This window comes from Felis catus, chromosome E3 (assembly GCF_018350175.1).
Source record: "Felis catus isolate Fca126 chromosome E3, F.catus_Fca126_mat1.0, whole genome shotgun sequence".
Classification (NCBI taxonomy): domain Eukaryota; kingdom Metazoa; phylum Chordata; class Mammalia; order Carnivora; family Felidae; genus Felis; species Felis catus.
This window is the reverse complement of record NC_058383.1, coordinates 38,700,656-38,723,880: the sequence shown is the minus strand read 5'-3', so window position 1 is coordinate 38,723,880 and position 23,225 is coordinate 38,700,656. Positions and strand designations below refer to the sequence as shown.

General features: G+C 60.8%; 2 protein-coding genes across 38 annotated transcripts; both read left to right on the top strand.

Moving 5' to 3' along the window:
• The first annotated feature begins 118 nt into the window (after window positions 1-118).
• Window positions 119-11,281, top strand: LOC102900118 (glycine-rich cell wall structural protein-like). Of its 31 annotated transcripts, none has more exons than XM_019821092.3 (36): window positions 130-216; window positions 417-449; window positions 1,401-1,430; window positions 2,088-2,123; window positions 2,459-2,491; window positions 2,576-2,617; window positions 2,859-2,966; window positions 3,073-3,126; window positions 3,557-3,577; window positions 3,664-3,696; window positions 3,781-3,822; window positions 4,140-4,199; window positions 4,913-4,942; window positions 5,017-5,049; window positions 5,137-5,172; window positions 5,376-5,405; window positions 5,489-5,521; window positions 6,139-6,174; window positions 6,527-6,556; window positions 6,649-6,681; window positions 7,527-7,562; window positions 7,733-7,765; window positions 7,850-7,885; window positions 7,969-8,001; window positions 8,112-8,147; window positions 8,467-8,598; window positions 8,882-8,926; window positions 9,238-9,279; window positions 9,394-9,426; window positions 9,854-9,913; window positions 9,993-10,022; window positions 10,101-10,160; window positions 10,294-10,407; window positions 10,674-10,718; window positions 10,818-10,871; window positions 11,111-11,281. In XM_019821092.3, exons 1-36 carry the CDS (start codon window positions 150-152, stop codon window positions 11,134-11,136), a joined length of 1,635 nt encoding a protein of 544 aa, XP_019676651.2. In that variant the 5' UTR covers window positions 130-149; the 3' UTR covers window positions 11,137-11,281. The 31 variants fall into 31 exon arrangements, with proteins under 31 accessions (XP_019676656.2, XP_019676671.2, XP_019676661.2 ...); XM_019821091.3 differs by having other exon boundaries at window positions 2,576-2,635; XM_019821099.3 differs by having other exon boundaries at window positions 131-216; window positions 2,934-2,966.
• A 3,723-nt stretch (window positions 11,282-15,004) lies between these two features.
• On the top strand, window positions 15,005-23,124 carry CLDN9 (claudin 9). Of its 7 annotated transcripts, none has more exons than XM_045047569.1 (4): window positions 15,005-15,204; window positions 15,417-16,045; window positions 17,543-22,561; window positions 22,836-23,124. In XM_045047569.1, exons 3-4 carry the CDS (start codon window positions 21,943-21,945, stop codon window positions 23,105-23,107), a joined length of 891 nt encoding a protein of 296 aa, XP_044903504.1. In that variant the 5' UTR covers window positions 15,005-15,204; window positions 15,417-16,045; window positions 17,543-21,942; the 3' UTR covers window positions 23,108-23,124. The 7 variants fall into 7 exon arrangements, 3 of the variants coding, with proteins under 3 accessions (XP_044903504.1, XP_044903503.1, XP_044903502.1); XM_045047568.1 differs by having other exon boundaries at window positions 15,005-15,282; XM_045047567.1 differs by having other exon boundaries at window positions 15,005-16,045.
• The last annotated feature ends 101 nt before the right edge of the window (window positions 23,125-23,225 follow it).

Here is a 23,225-nt window from a genome sequence, read left to right as displayed (position 1 = left end):
TCATGCCACAGAGAGAGGTGGGGGCTGGCCCCCTGGGTTCTGCCAGCAGAGCCTCTGCCACGCACAGCTGGGGGGCCCGGGCGAGACCCCACCCAGCAGGGGTGTTTAAAGGCCTGAAGGGTGGGTGCCATCCTGTCCCACTCGGCATCATGGGCACCTGGGCCTTCCCCGTGGCGCTTTTCCTGCTCTGCCTGACTTCTGAAAGCCTGCAAGGCGGTGAGGGCGGAAGGCGGGCAGCTGAGGTTGCTGAGGTTGGGTTTGGGGGGCCTAGGTACAGCCCTGGGCCAATGCTAGGGCTCCGGAGAGAGGGGGGTCCGGGTGTGAAGTCTGTCCTGGGCAGGGGATGGATGCCTGGGTCCTGCTCCCTCTCCACCTCTGGGGTCCCCACCCCGAGTCAGCACCTCCTTGCTCCCCAGGGCTACCTCCATTGTCTCCAGGCCTAGGGAAAGGTAAGCAGTCCCTCCTGGCACTGGGGTCAAGGAAGAGGGCCTGGTCTCTCCCCCAGGGGTCTGGGAGCCCTCTGGGGGGAGAGCCGCAGATGTTCCCTACGTAGTTCTAAGATCCTGATGTGGGCCCCAAGAGAGCACAGGGTCCCTCCCTGTCTTCGTAGCACACAGTCTCGTCCATGGTCAGCTCAAGTGTGTGGAGCAAAGACACCCCACACCTTTGGAACAGGAATGGGATGGGGCATGAGAACATCCCAGAGGAGGGGTTGGAACTAGGTGTTCAAAGGGGGCAAGCTGTGACAGGGAAGGGGAAGCACATCCTGGCAGTAAGACAGGGCAAAGGCCTGGAGGCAGGGCAGAGGGGAGAAGACAAAGGGGCCCAGGGACGGGGGGAGGGGGGCCAGAGTGTCACAGAAGGGTCTTCACTCCAGGAACCTGTGGGGTCTTACGGGTGGGAGAAGGGGGTCCCTGCTGAGACCAGATGCACCTGAGCTGCAGGAGGGAAAGATTAGGAGGTGCGGCGCCAGGAGGATGAGATTTCGGGGAAGGGAGGCATCCCAGAGACACTCCAGAGTCCGAGTGGAGGGTAGAGGCCCACACACCCCTGTGGGAGGCGCAGGGATCTGCCCCCTCCCTCCATGACCCTGCTGCTGGCTACTCACCCGGCTCTGTCCTTGCCCCTCCTGTGACCAGAGGGGAAACTGAGGCCCAGAGAGGGGTTCCGCTCTTGCGAGCGGGGGGCCGGCATTCAGGTTCAGACCTTTGCCCCCTCCTAAGTTCGCCTCCTTCTCCTCAACCCACAGGCTTAGGGACCCCCAGTGGCTACAGATCAGGCAAAGCTGGCTGAGAGGGTGGGCAGGGTGGGAGCAGCTGTGTCCTCTGAACGAGGGTGAGGCACCCGAGCCCTTGGCCCCTCCGGGCCCCCAGGCTCAACTTCTTGTTTCCTCCACTCAGGCTACGGCCCCCCCAGTGGCCTGGGAGCAGGTGAGAGATGGGCAAATGGGATTTGGGGGTTGGGAGAAGCAGCTGCCTCAGAATATGTGGGGACAGTGCTGACCCCCTCCCCGCCCCCCCCATACACATTCCCCCACCCACTCCCACCCCCAGGTAGAGAAGCAAACCAGCGATCCCTTGTGGCAGGTGTAGGTCTCTCTTTTCCCTGCTGCACACGTTCCCCTCCCCCCTCGGAATCCACCAAGACGGCTCTGGTGTCATCTCACCCGTGGACCTGCCCTGGGCACCCCCAGTCTTTCCTCTCCCTGCTTCTTCCCTGTGCTGCCCCCGCTGAGCCCCACTCCGGGGCGAGCAAGCACGGCTCACTGCGTGTCCTCTGGGCCTGCGGGAGTGGAAAGAGGGGAGTGGGCTCCAAGGCCCCCTTCCTGTGCACCAGCGGTCCTGTCCACCCTCTTTAGGATGGACCGACCGGAGCTGAGTTCCCATAGGCCTGCTCAGAATGACCGGCAGGGGGGAGCAGGGGTCCTGGGCGACCCTGAGGAAGGGGATCCGGAGTCCCTCACCTGTGCCCTGGGTCTCCCCTGGCTTCAGTGGGGATGTTCAACCTCAGAAGCTAGGTGGGCCCTGCCCAGCCCCAGCTCTGTCTCCCCACCTTTCTCACACCCCTGTTTCCATTTGTCCCTCCAGGATTTGGGAACGGGAATGGCCTGGGAGCCCAGCCAGGTGAGACTGGTGGGCTCTGGGGGTTGGTTTTCTCTGTCTCCCTCCTAGACCTTGGAGGGGAGGGTCAGGATTTTTCAAGGATTGAGGGGGCAGATCGGGAGCCTTCTGACTTGCTGTTTCCGGCTGGGTCTAAGGGCCTCGTACCCCTACGCTGGGTAGACCCCAAACCTCCCCAGTTCATCCCTCCCTCTCCCGATGGGCCCCCCCCCCCGGCTCAGAATGGCTACAGAACAGGTAGAGGTGGGCCCAGGGTGATGGGGAGCTGGGGCCAGGATTCTAGAGGTGCTCCTGAAATGGGATCCGAGACCCTCACTTGATTCCCATCTCCCTCCCAGGCATTGGAGGGGGTGTGAAACCCCAGAAGCCAGGTGAGCCCCCCACCCTGTCTCCCCATCTCTGCCCCCTATTATTCCCTTATTCCTCCCTGATCCCCTCCTGCCCTTTCTCCCCAGGGTTTGGGAACGGAAATGGGCTAGCAGCAGGGGCCTTCCCAGGTGCGGTGGCCCAGCCAGGTGCGGTGGGAGAAGAGGGATGGGTCTGACATGGGGCCGATGAGGCTGGGTCAACATCAGGAGTGTCTTCTCCCCGGCTCCCCCAGGGCAGAACTGGTGACTTACTGGAGGTGGAAGGGGTCCATAAGAGTTCCTCATGTCTGGCTGGGGGAGGGGAGAAGGGCACCCTTGCTTCACCCCCACCTCAGCTGGGACCCCAAAAGCCCCCTGCCTCACCCCACAGCTCAGCACAGCTATGGAGCCCCAGGAGGAGGCTGGGTCGCTGGGATGCCCTCACCTGCCACATCTTTCTCCCCAGGTTTTGGAGGTGGTGTGAAACCCCAGAAGCCAGGTGAGACACCCCCCGTCCATGCCCACCCTTCTGTCCACCTTGTTCTCTGTCTGGCTCCCTTTGAAGCCCAGTCCCCTCCTTATGCCGTCTGGCTCTGCCTCCCCAGCATATGGAAATGGCCTGGTTGCTGGTGCCTTCCCGGGGCTTGGAGCCCAGCCAGGTGAGGACACCCGGAGACGGGGCCCCGGGAGGGAAAGGAGGTGCGGGTAGAACTGGAACCAGGGAACCAGAGGGGGAGAGAGTTGTGGGGAGCGGCTCAGCCTCGGTCTCTCCCCAGGCCTGGCAGGGGGAATGCAACCTCAGCAACCAGGGGAGGGGAGAGTAGCCCTCTCTGCATGTCCCCAGCTCGGGCACCGTGTCTCCCTCTCAGGAGCTGTTCCCCTCATCGGGCTGCTGCTGCCACTCCTGTGGCAAGAGCCATGGTCTCGGGGAGGGCCTTCCCGAATCCCAGGCCCTTCTCAGGGCATGCTTCCTGCAAAGAACAGTTGAGGGACACAGAGGTCCTGGGTGAGGGCAGCATAGGAGGCGGTGAGCCCACCCTCAGCAGCCACACTGGCCCAGCTCCAGCCCTGCCTTCCCTCTCTCCACAGGCCCTGCGGCTCAGGGACCAGGTAGGGGTGGGGGCCAGGAGGATATGGGGGGGTGGTGGTTCAAGGGAGCTCCAGGCTCCTTCACCTGGTCCCTGACCCTTTCTCAGGAGTTGGAGGGGGCGTGAAACCACAAAAGCCAGGTGAGCCGCACCCTGTCCCTATGTCCCAATCTCCTTTCGCCGGGTCTCCCGGCCTCCCCTTACTCCCTCTCTCTTTCTTCCTAGGATTTGGCAATGGGAATGGGATGGGAGTTGGAGCCCAGCCAGGTGAGGGCGCCTGGTCCAAGCTGGGGCACGTCAGGGACTAGAGGGGGCAGAAAATTGATTGCTGGCGGGAGATTGCTGGGGTGATGTCCCCATGTGGCTCCGAATAGATCTCGCAGCTCAGAATGGCTTTGGACGAGGGGTGGCCAGGGGGTGGGGTTGAAGCTGGGAGCCTGGCTGGGCTTCTGGGTCCCTCATCGGCTAGTCTCTTCCCCAGGTTTGGTGGGGGTGGAAAAGCACACAAGCCAGGTGAGCCCCACTGCTTGTCTCCCTGTCAGTCGTCCACATCCTTCTTACTCCCTCTTGCTCTGTCTCCCCAGGATTCGGGAACGGGAATGGGCCGGGAGGCGGCGCCTTCCCAGGAGCAGGAGTGCAACCAGGTGAGGGCCCGGAGCTCCAGGAGAGTGGGGGTCCCTGAGGTGGCCAGGCGTAGTTATGATTCGGGGGCCTGGCCCTAGTTCGGAGGGAGGACGAGGGGCCAGGCAGCGCCCCCCAAGTCTTCCCCATGCCCTGGGGGACGTGGGGGAGTAAAGCCACAGAAGCCACACGAGACCCCCAGGCCACCGCCTTCCCCAGCCGGTGTGGCAGACCGCCGGGGGTGGGCAGGTGGGGGACAGGCCCCTCCAGAGCCTGGGTCGCTCTGGGGGAGGACAGGAAAGGAGCATGAAGGCCACAGAGAGGCCAAGGCGCCCGGCGGGTTTGGCAGGGAGAAGACCGCTGGCTGGGGCCCGCTGAAACGCCTGTGGGTGCTTGAGCTGGGGCCTCCAAGAGGGGACCAGAGAGGGTACAGGCTGTGGAAACAGCTCAGCGGTTGAGGCGGCAGGAGCTGGCACTGAGCCTACGGTTGGTGACAGGAAGCAGTGTCCGAGTCTACCTTCCTGGCTGGTTGACGCACATGGTGGCAGTGATATCCCAACCAGGTGGCACCCAGGCAGCGGGGGGTGGCGTTCAGGCTCCCCAGGGGGCTGGGCCCCAAGGGCAGGTCAGGGACTCAACGGGGTGGGTATGGTGGTGAATTCAGAGCCACAGGGGCCAGGCTTCAGGGGAGCCTCAGAAGAGAGGCTGTACCCAGAGCCCTCTTGTTTTCCACCAGGCCCTGCAACTCAAAATGGCTATGGACCAGGTAGGGGCGTCCCAGGGCTCTGGGGACACCCAGAGATGGGGACTGGACCCTCACCTGCCCCCTGTCTCCACCAGGCTTTGGAGGGGGTGTGGCGCCCCAGAAGCCGGGTGAGCCTCGCCCCTGCCTGTCTCTCGCCACCTCCCCCAAACCTAAGCTCCCCTCCCCCATTCACACAGCCCCTATCTGCCCCCCAGGATTCGGGAACGGCAACGGGCTGGCAGCCCAGCCAGGTGAGACTGGTGGGGTCTGGGTGCCCGCGTCTAGGCGTCCTCTCCCCTCCAGGCCTTGAGGAGGCCGGACTGGTAAATAATTGAGGGAGGGCTGAGAGAAAGCCTCCAGGATTCTAGCTTTCTGGCTTGGCTCTGAAGGGGGCACCTTCACCTGTCCCTCAGCTGGCCCCAAATCCCCCCAACTCACCCTTCCTCTCCCACAGGCCCAGCGACCCAGAACGGATATGGAGCAGGTAGGAGCGGGGTGGGGAGGACCGTGGGGAGGCCTTGAGATGGGGGCTCCCTCGTCCTTCACCTGCTCCTGTGTCTTCTCCAGGCTTTGGTGGGGGCAGGAAGCCTCAGAAGCCAGGTGATTCCTGTCCTGGTCTTATCTGTATCCATGAACCCCCTGAAGCCAGAGCACCCCTACTCCCTAAGGATCCTCTCTAGGATCTGGGAATGGCTGGGAGGCAGGGCTTCCCAGGGGCCAGGGGCCAGGCTTTACATGGGGGGGGAGGCTGGGTTCCAATGGGTTCCAAGTGCTGGGGAGATGGAGAGGTGAACTGTGGGGCCTGGGAGGGGCATGAAACCTCAGAGGCCCCTGTGAGGGGAGAGGTGGCCTCCCAGCCCTAGCCAGCTCTGTCCTGCCTCCTCCTGAGCCCCTCCAAACACTGTCCCTCATCCCCATCCAGCTTTCCTTTCCCCCCACCCCCCCCGTCCCCCCACTTATGACAACAGGAACCCATGGAAGGCAGCCAGGTCTGGGTCCTGAGGGTTGGGAGAAAAAGCAGGAGCCGGGGGTGCGTGGGGGCCAAGAGGAGAGGTCTGGTGGGTCCACATCAGCCTCTGCCTCCCCAGGCCTAAGTGAGGGGGGGCAGTAAGATCCAGAAGCCAGGTGAGCCTCACACCTCCCTGTTTCTGTCCACCTCCCCCAGACCCTGAGCTCCCCTGCCCCCATTCACACCCCGTGTCCTTCTGTCCCCCCAGGATTCAGGAACGGCAACGGGCTGGGAGGCCAGCCAGGTGAGACTGGTGAGGTCTGGGGAGTGCAATTCTGGGTGTCCTCTCCCACCTCCCTCCGGGCCTTGCAGGGGCAGGGCTGGTGACCATTTCAGAACAGCTGGGGGGACCTCCACCTTAGCCAACCCAACCCCCACCCTCGGCTCACCCCTCTAGCTCACAAAGACTACAGAGCAGGTGAGGAGAGGAGGGCTTGGGGGGCAGCGCGTCTCTTCACCCAAGCCCCATTCTGGGGGTCCTGCCAGACTCAGAGGGTGGAGCAGACGATCGCATGGAGGTAGCAGAGGAGGAGGCCCCAGGTTTCTGGCTCGTCCCCTGGCCTCCTTCCATACCTGAGCCTCTCCCGTCCACACAGGCCCCGTGGTTCCCATCAGCTACGGACCAGGTAGGGAAGCGGGTGCTGGGGCCGCCAGGGTTGTGGAGGAGAGGCCCAGAGATGGGGAGTCGGGGGCTCACCCGGTCCCATCTCTTCTTCAGGCGTTGGTGAAGGCGGGAAGCCCCAGAAGCCAGGTAAAGCCTTTCTCGGTCCTGGCCCCGTGATACTGTGACTTGTAAGAAGAAATAAGTATTCGATCTCCGGTTCGGGCACAGAGCTCCTAAAAGCGTAGTAATTTCCTAAAGGCCGCAGGAGGAGTTCTTTTGTTATGTTAACGAGCCGCCTCGGGTTGGGGAGCTGGTTTCCAGGGGATCCCACTCCGTGATTGGGTCCCACCTTCGGTCCCATCCTTTGAGCTCTGGGGAGGAGGCCGGGCTGGGGAATGGGAGGCTCTTCCGGCGGCGGCGGCGGCGGCGGCAGCGACGACGACGACGACGACAACGACGACGACGACGACGACGACGACTTAGTCCGCCGGGCCACGTAACAAAGCCTCCATGAAAACCCAAAAGGCTCGGCGGGGGGCGGAAGCCCCTCGGGCGCTCCCGCAGGCCCTGGGCATTTCTTCCCTGCACTGGTCCTGAGTTCTAGCCTTTCTAATAAGCCTGCACTCTGAGAAGTCAAATGTTTTTCGGAGTTCTGTGAGCGGCTCTAGCAAATTAGCCAGACCCAGAGAGCTCGATTTCTAGCCGGTGGGTCAGAGGCACAGGTGACCCCTGGCCTGGGGATGGTTCCTGAAGTGGGGGGTGGGGCACTGAGCCCTTAACCTGTGGGCTCTGACGCCGTCTGCTGGCATCTGGGCTGAGAGACACCGTCAGACACCCAGCTGGTGTTGGGAGAGTTGCCTGGCGCCGGAGGTGGGGGGGGATCCCAGAAAGAATTGGGACTGGGGTCAGGCCCCCACCCCTCTCTACCCCCAGAAACTGTCTACTCCCCCCACCGCCCCATTCCCCCTCATGACCCACACCCTGTCTCCCAGTTTACAGGAATGGGCTGGGAGCCGGAGTCTTCCCAGGTGAGGGGGCCCAGCCAGGTGAGGGAGGTAGGGGCAGGCCCTGGGGTGCTGGGGGGTGGGGTGGAGACAGGGGAGGACGGGGCACGGGGTCCCGTGGGGCCAAGAGTTGGGTCCTGGAGAAGAGAAGGAGCAGGGTGGGGTCCCCTCATCCTGCTTCTGTCTCTTCCCAGGCCTGGGAAGGGGCATGAGCCCTCTGAAGCTAGGTGAGCCCACCCCTGCCCCTCGTGGGCCTTGCCCTGAAGTCTGTGCACCCCAGCCCCTGTCCTCAAGCCTGCTTCTCTTCCCAGGATATGCCCCAGGGCCTGGGTTGCAGCTCCCGGCAGGTGAGTGCAGTGGGGGCCTCAAGAGGGGAGACAGAGCTCCTTCTTAGAAACTTGAGGTCTCAAGCCTCCTGTCTCTCCTGCAGCTCTTGGAGGGGGTGTGAAACCTCAGAAGCCAGGCAAGTGAGAGACCCCCCCCATGTCTATCCTGCACCTCCTCCTGCCTCCTTCCAGAACCCTCCCCCACCCCACCATTACTGCCCCTCACATCCCTGCTTTTTCTCTCCAGGATATGGCAATGGAATTGGGGTGGGGGCCCAGCCAGGTGAGGCTCCTGGGGTGGGGCTGGGGGTGAAGGGATGTGCACCAGGAGGGAGGTGGGAGGGATGTTGCTGGAAGGCAGAGGGGCTGGGTGGGCCAACAGCAGGTGCCATGTTAGATGTGGGTCACCTTGCCCCCCTAGCACTGCAGGAACAGGGCTTCTTCTGGCCTAGCCAGTGCCCCGACCCCCCCCCCCCCACTTCCCGCCCAAGCTGTGTCTGTCCTGGAAGCCGCTGAGGGCTGGTGGCTTGGCCAGGCTGAGGCCAGGAGAGCAGCCTGGGGTAGGCACCAACTTGGGCTCACTGCCCTCCCCCCCCATCTAGGTCCCTGCAATGGGAGGGTCCCTCCACTGCTGCTCCCCAGGCCTCCCACTTCGGGGGTCCCTTCTGACAAAGGGGGCGGCTGGGGCCCCAAATCTCAGCCCCCTCCCCCAGTGCAGAATGGCAAGTTCCCAGGTCAGTGTGGAGTGGGGTCTGGGGGGCAGCAGGGGATACCCGGTCCCAGGAGGGGCTGGGTCTAGCTGGGCTGCCACAACCCCTGCCCGTTCTCCAGCTGAGCCTGAGGCTATCGCAGAGAGCCACCTGAGGGAAAGCCTAAACTGGCCCTGAGACCCCACGGGACCCCCAGTATGGCAGCCCTGCCCCCAGCCCTTGCACCAAGGGCAGCCTGCAGCACTCCTGACCCTCCCTGCCCTAAGCTCACTCCTGTCGCTTGGCTTTCTTCCTACTTTCTTCCTAGCCCCGACTCCGGCCATCCAGTGGGGAATGAAACCTCAGAAAGCAGGTGCGAGTCTGTCATTCCTCCATCATCCTTGTGCCCCCCCCCCCCCCCGTCCCCATGCCACACCAGGGTCACTCCATCATCCTTGTGCCCCAGTCTGCCTCAGCGGTTCAGGCTCCTTAGGGAAAGGAAGTTCCTCCCAGAGTTTACCCTAAGTTTCTCTTGCTGCTGTCTAAGCCCATTTCTTCTGATTCCATTTCCTGTTGATAGGGAGGATCCCTTCCTCCTCTTGAGAACCCATAAGGTCCGTCCTTGACCCCCAGGGCGTTAGGGAAAGTCTGGGTACTCTCCGCTGATCTCTGTTCTCCCCACAGGATACCAGCCCCCGAACGGCTATGGAGCAGGAACAGAACTGGGTGAGAAGGCCCTTCCCTTTCCTGCCTCTCCTGTCCCTAGCTCGAGAAGAGTGGGGTCAAGAGACTTTGGCTGACCACCCCCCCCCATCTCTATCCCCATTTCCTCTCCCCCAGGCTTTGGTGGTGGCCTCAAGCCTCAGAAAGTCGGTGAGCGCCTGGTCCCCTGGGTGCAGGCTGCCACTTTCCTTACGGCAAGCCCTCCTTGCTCCTGTCTGTTGCCGCATCTGGCTCTTTCCCGATGTAGCCGGCACACGTTTACTGTGCACTAGGCCGTAATTATGGCCAGAACCAGGTGCCACCCTGTCTCCGGTGAGGGCAGAGTGGCAGACTGAGGCACAGTCCTGAGGTGGAAAGGGAAGCTGCCCAGAAGGAGGTCAGGAGAAGCTTCTGGAAGGGGGACACCAGGAGTGGCACAGGGTTAGCCGACTGAGGGTGGGGAGAATGTGTGAGGCCCTCTCTGGGTTGCTTCCGAGTCAGTCTGTGTGTCTGCTGCCTCCTGTCTGTCCATGCGCTGGTCACCCTGGGCCCCTACCCCCACCACTCACCCAGTCTTTCTCCAACTTCTGTCTTGCAGGGTTCGGCTACGGGAATGGTCTGGGAGCTGGGGTCTTCCCTGAGGCCCACCTGCAGCCAGGTGCCTGGGGGTGCTGGGGTGGGGTGGGGAGCACTGGACTCAAGGGCTACTCCTGTCTCTGACCTTCTCCTTCCTCCAGAGTTCCCTGGGGCCAATGGCTTTAGGAATGGTGAGTCTGGGGGAGAGTGCAGGCGATGGGGGGAGGGGCATCCAGGGGCTGGGCAGGAATCACTTGGATCTCTTGCAGGGTTCGGGGAAGAAGCGCCAGTCTACCCCAAGGCAGCAGCTCCGGGACCTGAAGGAAATGGTAGGAAATGAGTGCTTTGGGGGTGAACCCTGACAAGGGCCATGGGGACCACGCCAACCGGGCGGGGGCTTCTGAGGCCCTGGATGTCCTGCTCTGGTGGGGACAGGTACCCACAGCAGCTCTCCTTCTGCAGGTCAGGCTGGGACCCTAAGGGGCTCTTCTTGGCTCTCCGTCCAGCCCTGGGTGCTTGCCCTGAAGCCTGGATATGGGGCTGGAGGCGCATATCCAGGGGTCAGGAGCCAGCCAGGTAATGGGCTATGTGGAAAAGCATTGTGGGGTTGTCCCGGTGGCTGTAGGGAGCTGCGCCCTGGGCCCAGGCCCACCCACAGCCCTGGAGAGAGGGAACAGGACAGGACCAGGGTGAGTAGGCAGGAACGGATGGGGTTGGAGGAGAGGCGAGGGGCAAGGGACCCTGAGCATGAACCTGGATGCTAGAACAAGAAGGGGAAGTGACAGACCCCAAGTGAAAGCCACTGGGGACTCAGTGCTCCCACCTTCTGTCCTTCCCCCCAGGCACATATGGACAGCTGAGGCCAGAGCTGGGCCCTGGACCCTTCGGTGAGTGGCAGTACCCCAGGGCCTGGGGTGAAGCCGGGAAGGGCAGGAGGACTTTGAAGTCCTCCGGTGACCTGGTGCCCTGGCTTGTCTGTGCCTTAGGCAGCCCTGAGGTGAAGAGAGGTGGCAGTGGCCTGCTGGGAAATGGCTACGGAGGTGAGAGGCATCACAGTGGCCCTGTCCCCCACTCACCCGGCGCCACCATTGTGGCCCCTCCAGGCTGCCCTGGGGCTGTCCCTGGGGCTGTCCCCGCCCTTGGGAGGGATGGCAGGCTCTCAGGTCACCCGTAGGTCTGTGCTGAGTGACTGATCTTAGACACCAGAGGAGGGAGAGGGCTCAAGTCGCCTGGGAGGTGAGGAGGGGTCCAGACTTCACCGGGCCCTGCCTCCTCCCAGGCCACTGTTCTCTTGGAAAATGCTGAGCGCCGAGGCCCTTCCCTCACCGCCCATCCTGAGTGCCTCAGAACCACAGCCCGGTGTGGGTGAGGACGACCAGACCCTGGGGCTTGGCTTCTGGCCTGGGGTCTCCTGCGGGCTGAAAGTATTAATAAAGACCACGTGCTGCCCTGTTTGCCTCTTTGTGCTGTGGTAGGGGGATCGCCGGCTGGGGTGGGGCAGCCCCGGCCGGCACCTCATTCGTCCATCCCACTTCTATCCATCCGTCACTTTGTCCCGCTTGAGCGGAGGAGCCACAATCAAATTAGGGGACGTGTGCATTATTTATGTGTAAATTTAGAATCTATTTGTTAGTTATTCCACTAAAAATCTTTTTCTTTTTAATTTTTTAAAATGTTTTTATTTTTCATTTTTTGAGAGACAGAAAGATAGAGGGTGAGCAGGGGAGGGGCAGAGAGAGTGGGAGACAGAATCCAAAGCAGGCTCCAGGCCCTGAGCTGTCAGCCCAGAGCCCGACGCGGGGCTCTAACTCACAAATGGTGAGATCGTAACCTGAGCGGAAGTCGGACCCTTACCAACTGTGCCCCCCACCCCCCCCCACCGGTGCCCCTCGAAATCTTTTTCTTAAGCATTCACTTGCTTTCCAATGTTATTGTACTAATTAACTTTACAATTTGGATGTAAAACTCACTCCCACATTCTTGGATGAATGCTCAAGTTAGATTACGAATTTGCCAGATCTGACTTCTCCCTGAAGATTTAGCATGCCTTCCAAACCTGATGACCTCAATTCCCTTATACACTTCAATTACACATATAATCTCCTTGATCCACAAAATCCAACCACTAAGTTCTTTCTGAGTACTTAAAGGACTCTTGGAAATGAAGAAATCAGACATTTACCATCTCCGATTCCTGAACGCTTCCAAACGTCTTAAAAAGCCAGTTACTGACCCAGTATCAGTATTGGTGATACTGGATTGCCTGTTTTTCTTACCCCACGCGTACAGATCTTCTTGCACAGAAATGCAGACGCCCAGTAGTCTTTTTGCCCGGCTCCAGCGTGGAGGTGGCACAACTGGGGACTGACCCGCTGTTCCGAGCTCCTACTCAGGGGCAGGCCCGTGCCAGAACCATCTCTCTGAGCCTCTGGCTTATGGCCTTTTGCCCTTGCAAGCCCACGCCTCTGGCGACCCTCACAGTAATACAAATAAGGCTTAAGGTGGATCAGCTTTTAGGAAATTCTATAAACATCAGAATTCCAGCCTGATTTTTCTTAGCCAACCTCATTTGATTTGCTCTCTTTGGGAGTCCTAGATTTTTCCTTTTTCACAGAACTACTCATTTAAAAAAATATATCCAACTAGGTGTCTCAGTGGGTTAAGCGTCCGACTTCAGGTCATAACCCCACAGCTGGTGAGTTCGAGCCCTGCATCGGGCTCCAAGCTGACAGCATAGAGACTGCCTAGGATTCTCTCTCTCCCCTCTCCCTCTCCCTCTGCCCTTCCCCTGCTCATGCTTTCTCTCTCAAACTAAAATAAAATATCCAAATAGTCTTGTCTTTCTCTGCCCCAAGGTATACACTAAATCACATCTTTTTACTGATGTTAGGAAACCACAAGCTAAAGGTGGGGCCGCTTAGGCCAAGTCCCCAAAGGGGAGCTTAGTACCTTACCTACCTTACTAACTGCAGTTCCAACCTCCCTCCAGGAAACGTAGTCTTAACCAGTCAGGGATTTTCTAGTCCGCACTACTGGGGTAATGTCACATGGGCCTCACCACCCCACCTGAAGGAATATGAGGTAATCTACCTAATTCTCCTCTGCCCCCCTCCTCCCCTTTCCCCTCTAAGAGAAGGTGACCTTGCTGTCACAATCTTTTCTTTAGCTAAACTTTCTTGCCTCACCCTCCTTCCTGTAAAAATCTTCCATTCTGCCCAATTCCTTGCAGCTCCCTTCTACTTGGTGGATGGGATGCTATCCAATTCACGAATCGCTTAAAGCCAGTTAGAGCTTCAAAATGACTCGGTTGATTTTTTGTTAACAGTAACAAAGGATTAGAAGCTAACATCTGGGCACAGGGCCCGCCCAGCACACTGTCCTTGAGTGATATCCTGCCTAACTCACCTAGAAATTAAAAAAAAAATTTTTTAATGTTTATTTTTTAGAGAGAAAGAGAGGGAGAACACAAGTGGGGGAAGGACGGAGAGAGAGGGAGACACAATCCCAAGCAGGCCCCTGGCTCTGAGCCAGCAGCACAGAGCCCGAGGCAGGGCTCAAACCCACCAACCATGAGATCATGACCTGAGCTGAAGTCGGATGCTTATCTGAATGAGCCACCCAGGCACCCCAAAATGTTTTTTTCTATATGATTTGCTTTTATTTTTTATTTTGAGAGAGTGAGCTCGAGCGACCGAGGGACAGAGGAAGGGAGAGAGGGAAGGGGGGGTGGGGAGAGGGAGAGGGAGAGGTAGAGGGAGAGAGAGAGAGAGAGAGAGAGAGAGAGAGAGAGAGAGAATCTCAAGCAGGCTCCATGCTCAGCGAAGACCCATGACGCCGAGATCATGACCTGAGCCGAAATGAAGAGTCAGTCACTCAATCAACTGAACCACCCACGCACCTCTCACCTAGAAATGATCTAATATTTTAATAAAGGTTTCTATATTCCAGTTTTAAAGAGAGTTACCATCCCTTCGTTTCTGATTGTCACCCACCCATCATTCATATCTTAACGATAACGCAAATGCTACATGTCATCAAATTTCGGGTTTTTTTTTTTAAGTTTTTAAGCATATTAAATATATTCATTTTGACAGAGAGAGAGAATCCCAAGCAGGCTGCTTTGTTCAGCACAAAGTTCCGCTCAGAACTCCCGTCTCATCGTTGGGGGATATTATGACCTGAGCCAAAATCAAGAGTGAGCCGCTTAAACAACCGAGTCACTAGGCCACCCCTAAATTTTAGTTTTGAATTCTCTTTTCTTTAAGATAATTGAAATCTGCATTGGTCTTGACCCACGTCCAGGCGCGCCTCGTTCCGGGGCCGCTAAGCGCAAACCCCGGAACAGGAGGGCCGCCCTATCGCCTCGTTGGCCGCCACGGGAATGCAGCGACTCAGCCGACCCTAAGGCCAGGTGGGGGCGCCAACTGCGCGTGTGCAGCGCCTGGTCTCGGGGCTAGTAGGGGGTGGGGCCAAGGGCACCGCGGGACACCGTGATTGGTTGAGACCGTGGGAGGGCTGAAAGGAGACGCTGACAGGGAGCGCTGCCGCCTCTGATTGGCCGCCACGGCAGCTCGTTCTACCTGGCGGGACGCACGCGAAGGCCGCCAGCGCACTGACCCGTGATTGGCCGGGTCGCGCGGTGCGTGGCCGCCGTAGGGGAGGGAGGAGGTCGCTGCGCCTCAGCGACGGCCAAGCTGGCGGCGCGGCTCCCCCGCTCCCGCTCGAACCCGCGGCTCGTCCGTGCTCGCGGCCACTCGCGGCTGGGTCGGTCCCGCACGTCGCTGTCGCTGACCCCGCCGCCCGTGCCGTCCCTGCCGCACCCGCCGCTGCCGGGCCTGCCGCCCGGCCTGAGCCCCACGCCGCCGCCGCCGCCGCCCTCGGCGCTCGCCCTGGCGGAGCTGCCGCCTCTGCCCGCGCTTCCGCTGCGGCCCGAGCCGCTGGCACCCTGGGGCCCCGGCGCCCACCTGGCGCTGCCGGAGCTGCCTCCCGAGGCCTGCGTGCCCGCGCCGCCCGCCGCCGCGCTCGCGCTGCAGGACCTGCCGCGCCTACCGGCGCCCGCGCCGCCGCCCGCGCACCTGCCGCTGCCGCCGCTGCCCGAGGCCGCCGTCGCCGCCACGCCCGGGCCTGTAGGCGCGCGCGGCCGCCCGCCCCTGGTCGCCGAGCCGCCCCCGCAACCGCTGCCGCCGCTGCCCGCGCGGCCTTCGCCCTCCAACCTGCTGGCGCCGCCCGCGCCCCGCGCCCCCTGGCTGCTGCCCGCCTTCCCTCCGCCGCTGCCGCCGCCGCCGCGGACGCCGCCGCCGTACCTCTTCCTGTCGCCTCCCTGCTGATGGCCTGGCCCTTGCGAGGCCGTGGACCCCGAGGGGCTGCGGGCGGGTGAGTAGGCCGTCCTGCCTGGACACCGGGGCTGGGCGCCCTCACCGCCTTCGCATCTGGCAGATTGAGAAAGCGCCGGTGAGAGTCTGGACTGGGGAAGCGCGAGGCAGTGTCAGAGGAGAGGCCCAGGTTTGGGGTGGAAGGGGCAAGTCTAAAAATAAATTCGTTTTAAGAATAGGGTCTTTATTCCGTTTTGCCCTACTGCCCTACAGCGAGCCTCTTGCCTGGTTATTTGAGAATGTAACTCATACCTTGTGCAGAGAAGTTGGCTGCTTATCCGGCGCGGTGGGGACAGGGGCACACGGTGCTTGGCTTGAAATGAAAACAAGACTTCAAAATGTTCTGACTGGGTATGCAAGGTGTTTCATTTTCCCTTATAAAGTGAGGGGTTTGGATGTCATCACTAAGGTCCTGTTCCTTTGCGTGTGTATGGCTTCTGGGAAACTTGCTGCCTTGCAAGCCTTGAGTCCAACTTTCTTTTCTTGTTTTTAATGTTTATTTATTTTTGAGAGACAGAGCATGAGCAGGGGAGGAGCAGAGAGAGGGGGAAACAAAGAAGCCGAAGCAGGCTCCAGGCTCTGAGCTGTCCGCACAGAGCCCGACGCGGGGCTCAAACTCACCAAACATGGGATCGTGACCTGAGCTGAAGTCTGACGCTTAACCCACTGAGCCACCCAGGTGCCCTTTGAGTCAGACTTTGGACTGAAAGAGATCCAAGGATTGTGCAGGTCTGGATGCACCAGAATAGCAGCGGTGCTGATGGACAACCGATACTGGGCCCTGGAGCAGCAGCCTCACATGCAAGGCCTAGGTCATCCCCAGGGACGGGAAGGCTCCCAAGGTGAGTCATGAAAGGAAGCCCCTATTCTGTCCCCGTTTTACTTGCCCTCCCCTCCACCCCCACCCTGCCAGGTTCTCCCCAGGCTGTACAACTCAGAATAAAGTTCCCTTTGTTACTCAGGTGGCTTGGGCTCAGGTAACAGGCAGATGTCCTATCTCATTGGGCTCTTCTACAGCAACTCGAGCGTGGTATCAGGAAGCCAACTTGACCTTGGGCAACCTCTGAGAGCCTGGAACCCACTAGCAAAAAAGACAGTATATGAATTGCTTGTGACTGCTTCAGCAAGCTGCCACTAATTGGATGGCTTAAAATAAAACGAATTTACCAGAAACCCCAAATCAGGGTATTGCAGGGCTGTGCTCCTTCCTCCCAAGGCTCTAGGGGAGGATCCTTCCTTGGGTCTCCAAGCTCCTGGCGGCCCCTGGCGTTCCTTAGCTTGTGGCCACATCCCTCCAGCCTCAGCCTCCGTCTTCACATGGCCTTACCCTGTGTCTGTGTCTCACACCTTCCTCTTTTTCCTCTTTTGACACCTGTCATTGGATGTAGGCCCCATCCTGAATACAGAATGATCTCATCTTGAAGTTTTTAATTTATTTTAATTTAATTACAGCTGCAAAGGCCTTTTCTTTTCTTTCCTTTCCTTTTGTCTTTTTCTTTTTTTCTTTTCTCTTGTTTATTTATTTAGAGAGAGAGAGAATCCCAAGCAGGCTCTGTGCAGTCAGCACAGAGCATGACACAGGGCTCAATCTCAGGACTGTGAGATCAGATCATGACCAGAACCAAAATCAAGAGTTGGACACTTAACTGACTAAGCCACCCAGTCCCTTTTTCCAGTTAAGGCCAAATTCAGAGGTTCCAGGGCTTAAGACCTGGACATGGTGTGGGGGCCACCATGCATTCCATACCAGTAGTGGCCTGTCGCTGGGGGCTCTGGCCACCTTCAGAGCCGTCTTCCCAGCTTCCCTTATCACTCTATTTAAAACCCTATTTCTGGCTTGAACCTTGCTGTCCCTTGGAGTCCTTGGGCAGGAGCCAGAGTCACTGGTACCTTCATGTTGACTCCCCTGCCCTTGTCTTGAATTCTGGCCGTGTTCCCATTCCTGCTGGTTTGCTCTCTTCACCCTCTTCACATCCTGGAGCTCTCTTCTCCTCTCCACTGAGAATCAGACCAAATGGGGGGGACAAGACTGAATGTCCACTCTTTGTAAGAACACAGCAGTGAGGTGAGGGGCAACCCCCTCACCTCTAAACTCCAGACGGATAAAGACTGCTCTTTGAAGGCTGACGGTTACGACAGAAATAAAGTTAATTGCTACCCAATCCATGGCGTCTGACCAGGTTTACAAGGGAAACCGCCATGATGCTGTTAACAAAATACTCTAGTCCCAAGTCGGTACCTACAGTGGTCCCCAAGATGTGTGGGGTGCTCGCTGCCTGGGCAAATTCTTGTAGTGACCCTGGGGGCGGGCAAGGCAGGCATCTCCCTTCGTTTTACAGCCGGGAGGCCCCCCGGAGATCACTGCAGTTGTGACTTGCCCATCGAGGTCTGCCCGGGCTCCGTTAAGCTGCCCACAGCAGGTGGTGAACAACTGGTGCCTTCTGTGGCGGGGACAGACACGGTGAAGGTGCCGCCCAGGGTGGACGGTGGCTCCCGGTGTAACCAGATCCAGGTGCGGTTCTGTGCGGAGACTTCCCGGCTCAGGGTGTCTGCAGGAGCGGGGAGAGGGAGGGGAGGCAGGGGAGGACCTCGGCGGGGTGTGGGTGGGGTGGTGCATGCGGGTTGCTGTGCTGCCACCGGGAGCACACTGTGCTCTGGGCCAGGGTCTGGACGCCTTCAGGCTTGTCCTGTTTCTCACGAGTACATGTGGCCAAGTTCTCATTACCCCCCCCCATTCCCCCACCTTGTTTCTGGGTCTGTAAAATGGGGGTAGTAACCCAGCAAGAACGGGTATGCGACCTCGGGCTTCATCTGCCCGATTTTGGTTCAGCAGCCAGCGGATCTGGCCTTTCTCCTAACAAAGTCTGGGGCCTCGGGCACCTCCGAAGCAGAGGCTGATGCTGCCCTTGGGCCGTACAGCCCCCGCGCCCACCCCCATGCTCTCCTTGGCCCCATGATGGCCCTCTGACCTTTGGTTCCCGTCTTTGTCTTTGGGCCACACTTTCCTCCAAAAGCCTGGAGGAGGTGAGGATTGAAGGTAGCCCGCCCCCGCCCTTCCCCCCTCTAAGCCGGCGCGTCTTCTGCCCACCTGAGCGGCCCCGCCTGCCGCCCTCCGGAGAACACAGGGCCCAGTTCTACCACCCACCGAAGCAGCAAGTGGGGCAGGCCACACACCCCCGTGCCTCAGTTTCCCTCCACGGTAGTATATTGAGGCAGTTTTCCCTCCCCCACCTCTTTCCCCGGCGGAGGCAGTGGGGGTGGAGATTCCAGTGGATGTGATGAAGTGCCTTTGAGATGGTAACCGCGCCGAGGGAGTCCCCACCTCTCCATATCAATGACATTCCGGCCCCAGCTACAGTCCCCGCTGGGCCCCAACTTTAACCCTTTGGTTCTCGGATCCAACCAAGTCCGGGTGGACCTGGGGACCCAAGACCCCGCCTGAGTGAGGGCTGAGGGTGGCAAGCGCCTTCCGGGGTCTCCCCGGCATCGTCCTTGCTGCCCACCCCTTCTGCGGGCGGTTCCCCTGACCACCTCCGGCGTCCTCTCGGCCCCTCCCTGCTCTCGGACAGATCGTCCCACTTTTAACCTCCCCGAAGGCCTTGGGGGGAGGTGCGTTGTCTTCTCAAAGGGGGGAAGAGTAGACTTCGGTGGGAGGAAGCTGAAGCTTCCCCGGGCCCCCCACCACGGGTCTGGTTCCGATTGGTCTGGGGGTGTCTGCAGCCTCTGAGCACTCACCTCCCGTGTGTGTGGGTCTTTGTGCTTGAGTGTTGACGTGTCGAGCCCAAGAAGAATTGGGATCTAAAACAATTAGGGTCCTCAGTGCCACCTCTGGGCACGATGTGTGCGCAGCGCTCCCCCCTCCACCCCCCCCCCCCACCCCGCACTGGCCCTGTGACAACATCAGGGATTTAAAGCTGCCTGTGAAACTGGGGGGTCCTGGAGGCCGGGCCCAACTGCAGGCTCTCGGGCAAACCGGGCTGGGTGGGTCTCACTGTGCCGAGGCTGTCTCTGCGCCCAGGGACGGGAAAGACCCCCGGCCAGGCTGCCCAGGACGCAGGCGCTGCGGGAGGGTTGCCGGGCCCCTCCGATACCTGGGCTTGCTGCTGCCTCCTGACACCTGCTGGAACCTGTGTGGCTGGATTCCTTGGGCCCTGAATGCCTGCCTCTATTTGTCCTTCTCAGCCACCCCTCCCCTCCCCTTCTTACTAGTCACCCCTCCCCGCCCACCCTGTGAAATCTAGGGCCCCAGGGCTGGATTAGCTGGACAAACCCCACGATTCCCCAGGCCCATCACAGCCTGCAGGGGGCTCTGACCACTTGCCCCCCCCCCCCCACTGCCCACCATGTCCACCGGGCCACCAAGTCGGCCCCTCACAAGGGAGGAGCACCCCTCCCCACCCCAGCCGGCCGAAAAGCTGAACCTGTGGGGAAGCAAGGGTGTGGAGGAAACTGTAGCCACCAGCGTCTACCTTTCAGACCCACTCATCGGCCCGCTTCTCGGCACTGGCCGCAGTCTCCATTTTATTAATGTTTCTTTATTTTTGACAGAGGGAGAGACAGAGCATGAGTGGGGGAGGGGCAGAGAGAGGGGGAGACACAGAATCCGAAGCAGGCTCCAGGCTCTGAGCTGTCAGCACAGAGCCCGACCCTGGGCTTGAACCCACAAACCTCAAGATCACGACCTGAGCCGAAGTCAGATGCTTAAGGGACTGAGCCACCCAGGCGCCCCTTTCAGTCTCTGTTTTAGAGGGAGGGGCTCTCAAGCTTTTTTTCGTCACTGAGCCTTTTGCAGATCTGATGAAAGTATAAACTTCTAAAAAATGCTAAAACCCATCCCCAGAAGCAGTGCACCCACTCGAAGTTAAAATCCTTTGTAAACGAAGTCCCACTGAACAGGTGAAGAGGCACCCAGTGCGTGCCACCCCCAGGTGTATGTGGGGGCCTCGCAGGCCTGCCCCCACCCCACGTTGGCCCTACTAGATCCGGCCTGGTCCCAGCACCCCCCTCCCGGCCTCCGCGGGCAGTCAACCGGTGCCTCCCCGTGGGGCAGACGGGCCAAGGCCCTCAGGAGGAGGTGTGGAGGTGAGAGGCCTTCCCAGGTGAGGGCCCAGCTCTGCCTTGGAGAGTCCTCCCAGCCCCCCAGGAAACGGTATGAAGGAAGGCTCCCCACCCCTGTTCCTCTTCCTCAGTTCCTAGCAGCCGGGAAGAGGCTTGAGGGAGTTCATGACCACCCCCCCAAAACGAGGGGCTCATGTTTGTGGGTCCCACGAGGTTTCTCACAGCGGTCTTTGTCCTAAGGAGGTTAAGGACCTTGGCCTTCCATAATCTGTCCCTAGTTGGGGGCAGGATTTGAGCTGTAGTCTGACTCCCAGGCTGCCCCCCACGAGAGGAGTCACAGGCACCGAGGAGGTCTTCAGGACGGGTCGTTGTTCCTGGAGACGGTGAGGTGAGCAGGCTTCGTCCCCTCGCCCTCCTCCGTGGTGTCTCTGACAGAGTGATCACTTGCTCCTCACAGGAAAGAGTGGGGTCCTGGGGCTTCACCCCCATCCTGGGCGCCTGTCTCCACTACTCATCCCCCTTCACCCCACAGACCCCTGCACGCCCCTCCCCAACTTCCACAACAGCGCCTTCATCCTTTGCCACTAGAGACCTTCAGCAGCTCGGCTGAGCCCTCAGTTTCAGTGTGGGGGGTGGGAAGGGCACACCTGAGCTGAGGTTGAAGTGGGGGGGGGGGGTTTCTAGGCCGTTGCCTGGGCGATGCCACCTGAGCTGGGCGCCGGCACCTGTTGCCGGGGGAACAGTGCGGGCGGGGCCCCTCCCTTGGGAGCAGCCAGGGCCACTGGGCTGAGACTGGAGACGGATCGGATTCCTGAGAGTCCCCGGCGGGCAGGGGGACAGGGGCGGGGGTGTCCGATACTGGGGGATCTGGGCGTGTTTGCAACGTAGAGTGAAACGGGGTCGCAGGGAGCAAAGACGACAAGAAGGGGTGGCTGGGGGAGGAGTAGGAGGCGGCTCAGGAAGGCCGCCGAGCCTCCGCTTCTCAGTGCAGAGCCTGTTACTTTTATGACCCCCCCCCCAATCCTTACTCCCCAGCTGGTCCTCAGTCTCCCCTTTCCTTTGTCCCTGTGTTCCCACCGGCCCGGATGTTCTTTCCTCCCCCGCTCCCGGTCTCCGTCCCGCCTCCCAGGCTCCCCACCCCACCCCCGCCGCCTACTCCCTGTAGCTCAGGCTTCACCGCTCTCAGCTTTGCTGCCCCTCCCCTGCCTCGGCCTCAAAACCCCGCCTGCGTCTGGGAGCCGGCCCGAGTCCCCAGGTGACACCCACAGCGGGTGTGCTGCTCGGCGTGAACCTGTGCCTGCCGGAGGGACAAGGCTCTCTTCAGCCCGAAGGTGGGTCGGGAGGGTCTGTGCAAGCCGGGTCAGACGGGCGGCAGCTGGGACGCCGGGACGTGAGTGCCTGCAGGGTGGCAGGAGCAGCGTCCGCCGGGCATCTGATGGGCAACGGGCCCCTCGAAGGGACACCGCTACTCCGCTGAGCGGGACTGTGAGACTGTGAGATTGACTTGTGCGTGTGGGGGTCAGAGAGGTGCTTTGCAAGAGGCCCACAGATGTGAGGACGGTCCTGGCCGAGGACACAGACTTCCCCACGTTCTGGGCACCGAGACCCCCACCCGGCAGCACCTGAAGTACCCCTGTGAGTCAAGCGGGCCGTCTAGGGTTAAGAAGACCTGAGGGGACAGATGGCGTCAGCCGGCCTTGAACTCCTGGGCATGACCCTGGCCGTGCTGGGCTGGCTGGGCACCCTGGTGTCCTGTGCCCTGCCCCTGTGGAAGGTGACCGCCTTCATCGGCAACAGCATCGTGGTGGCCCAGGTGGTGTGGGAGGGGCTGTGGATGTCCTGCGTGGTGCAGAGCACGGGCCAGATGCAGTGCAAGGTGTATGACTCTCTGCTGGCGCTGCCCCAGGACCTGCAGGCCGCCCGCGCCCTCTGCGTCATCGCCCTCCTGTTGGCTCTGCTCGGGCTGCTGGTGGCCATCACGGGGGCCCAGTGCACCACCTGCGTGGAGGACGAAGGTGCCAAGGCCCGCATCGTGCTCACCGCAGGGGTCCTCCTCCTCCTCTCGGGCATCCTGGTGCTCATCCCGGTCTGCTGGACCGCGCACGCCATCATCCAGGACTTCTACAACCCCCTGGTGGCCGAGGCCCTCAAGCGGGAGCTGGGGGCCTCCCTCTACGTGGGCTGGGCCGCCGCCGCTCTGCTCATGCTGGGCGGGGGGCTCCTCTGCTGCACGTGCCCCCCACCCCAGATCGACCGGCCCCGAGGACCCAGGCTGGGCTACTCCATCCCCTCCCGCTCAGGTGCGTCCGGGCTGGACAAGAGGGACTACGTATGAGGCGGAGAGCGTCCCCGGAAACCCGCTGCTCAGAGCCCTGACTTTGTGCCGGATGCCCCGTGGCAACCCTTGCCCCCCCCCCCCCCCCCCCGACGTCAACCCCTTCCCTTGGCGAAACCCGCTCTCCAGAAGCTCCAGTCAGGTCTGGCTCCAGAGGTGTGGCCAGCTGGCCCGGAAGAGTCCAGACCCTTTTCTGCGGGGGCGGGGGGGGCCCACGCGTTCTTGTTTCCTCCACCCAGGCAGAGCGACGCTGGCCTGCCCCCACCTCCCACCACAATCTGTCTTCTTCTGGTCCAGGACTCCGGCTGGCACGCCTCTTCCTGAGGCCACCCTGCCCCCAGGAGCCTGCCCCTCACCTGAAGGGCAGCAGCTCCTTGGTTCCAAAATGAGGAGGGGATCCCTGCCCTGGAGCGGGTCCCCTCCAGCTGGCCACCACCTGCACCCAGGAGTTCAGGCCCGGAGGCCCAGCCCCTCACCCCACCCTCTACTCCCCCCTGCCAGTAGGGAATAAACAGCATTTGTACCTTGGATTCTTCTGATCTGTGGTCAGGCAGGGAAGACCGGGTGGCCTTCCTGGGACTGTCAGTCCAAGGCCCGCTCCAGGACGTGTCCCGTGGGTACCTTCACTC

Excerpts from the sequence above, each read along its gene's own strand:
- LOC102900118 (XM_019821091.3), top strand. The coding sequence starts at position 150 with ATGGGCACCTGGGCCTTCCCCGTGGCGCTTTTCCTGCTCTGCCTGACT. Across the intron at positions 4,200-4,912 it reads AGGAGCAGGAGTGCAACCAG|GCCCTGCAACTCAAAATGGC; the intron begins GTGAGGGCCCGG and ends GTTTTCCACCAG. Across the intron at positions 8,002-8,111 it reads TGTGAAACCTCAGAAGCCAG|GATATGGCAATGGAATTGGG; the intron begins GCAAGTGAGAGA and ends TTTTCTCTCCAG.
- CLDN9 (XM_045047569.1), top strand. The coding sequence starts at position 21,943 with ATGGCGTCAGCCGGCCTTGAACTCCTGGGCATGACCCTGGCCGTGCTG. Across the intron at positions 22,562-22,835 it reads CTCCATCCCCTCCCGCTCAG|GCAGAGCGACGCTGGCCTGC; the intron begins GTGCGTCCGGGC and ends TCCTCCACCCAG.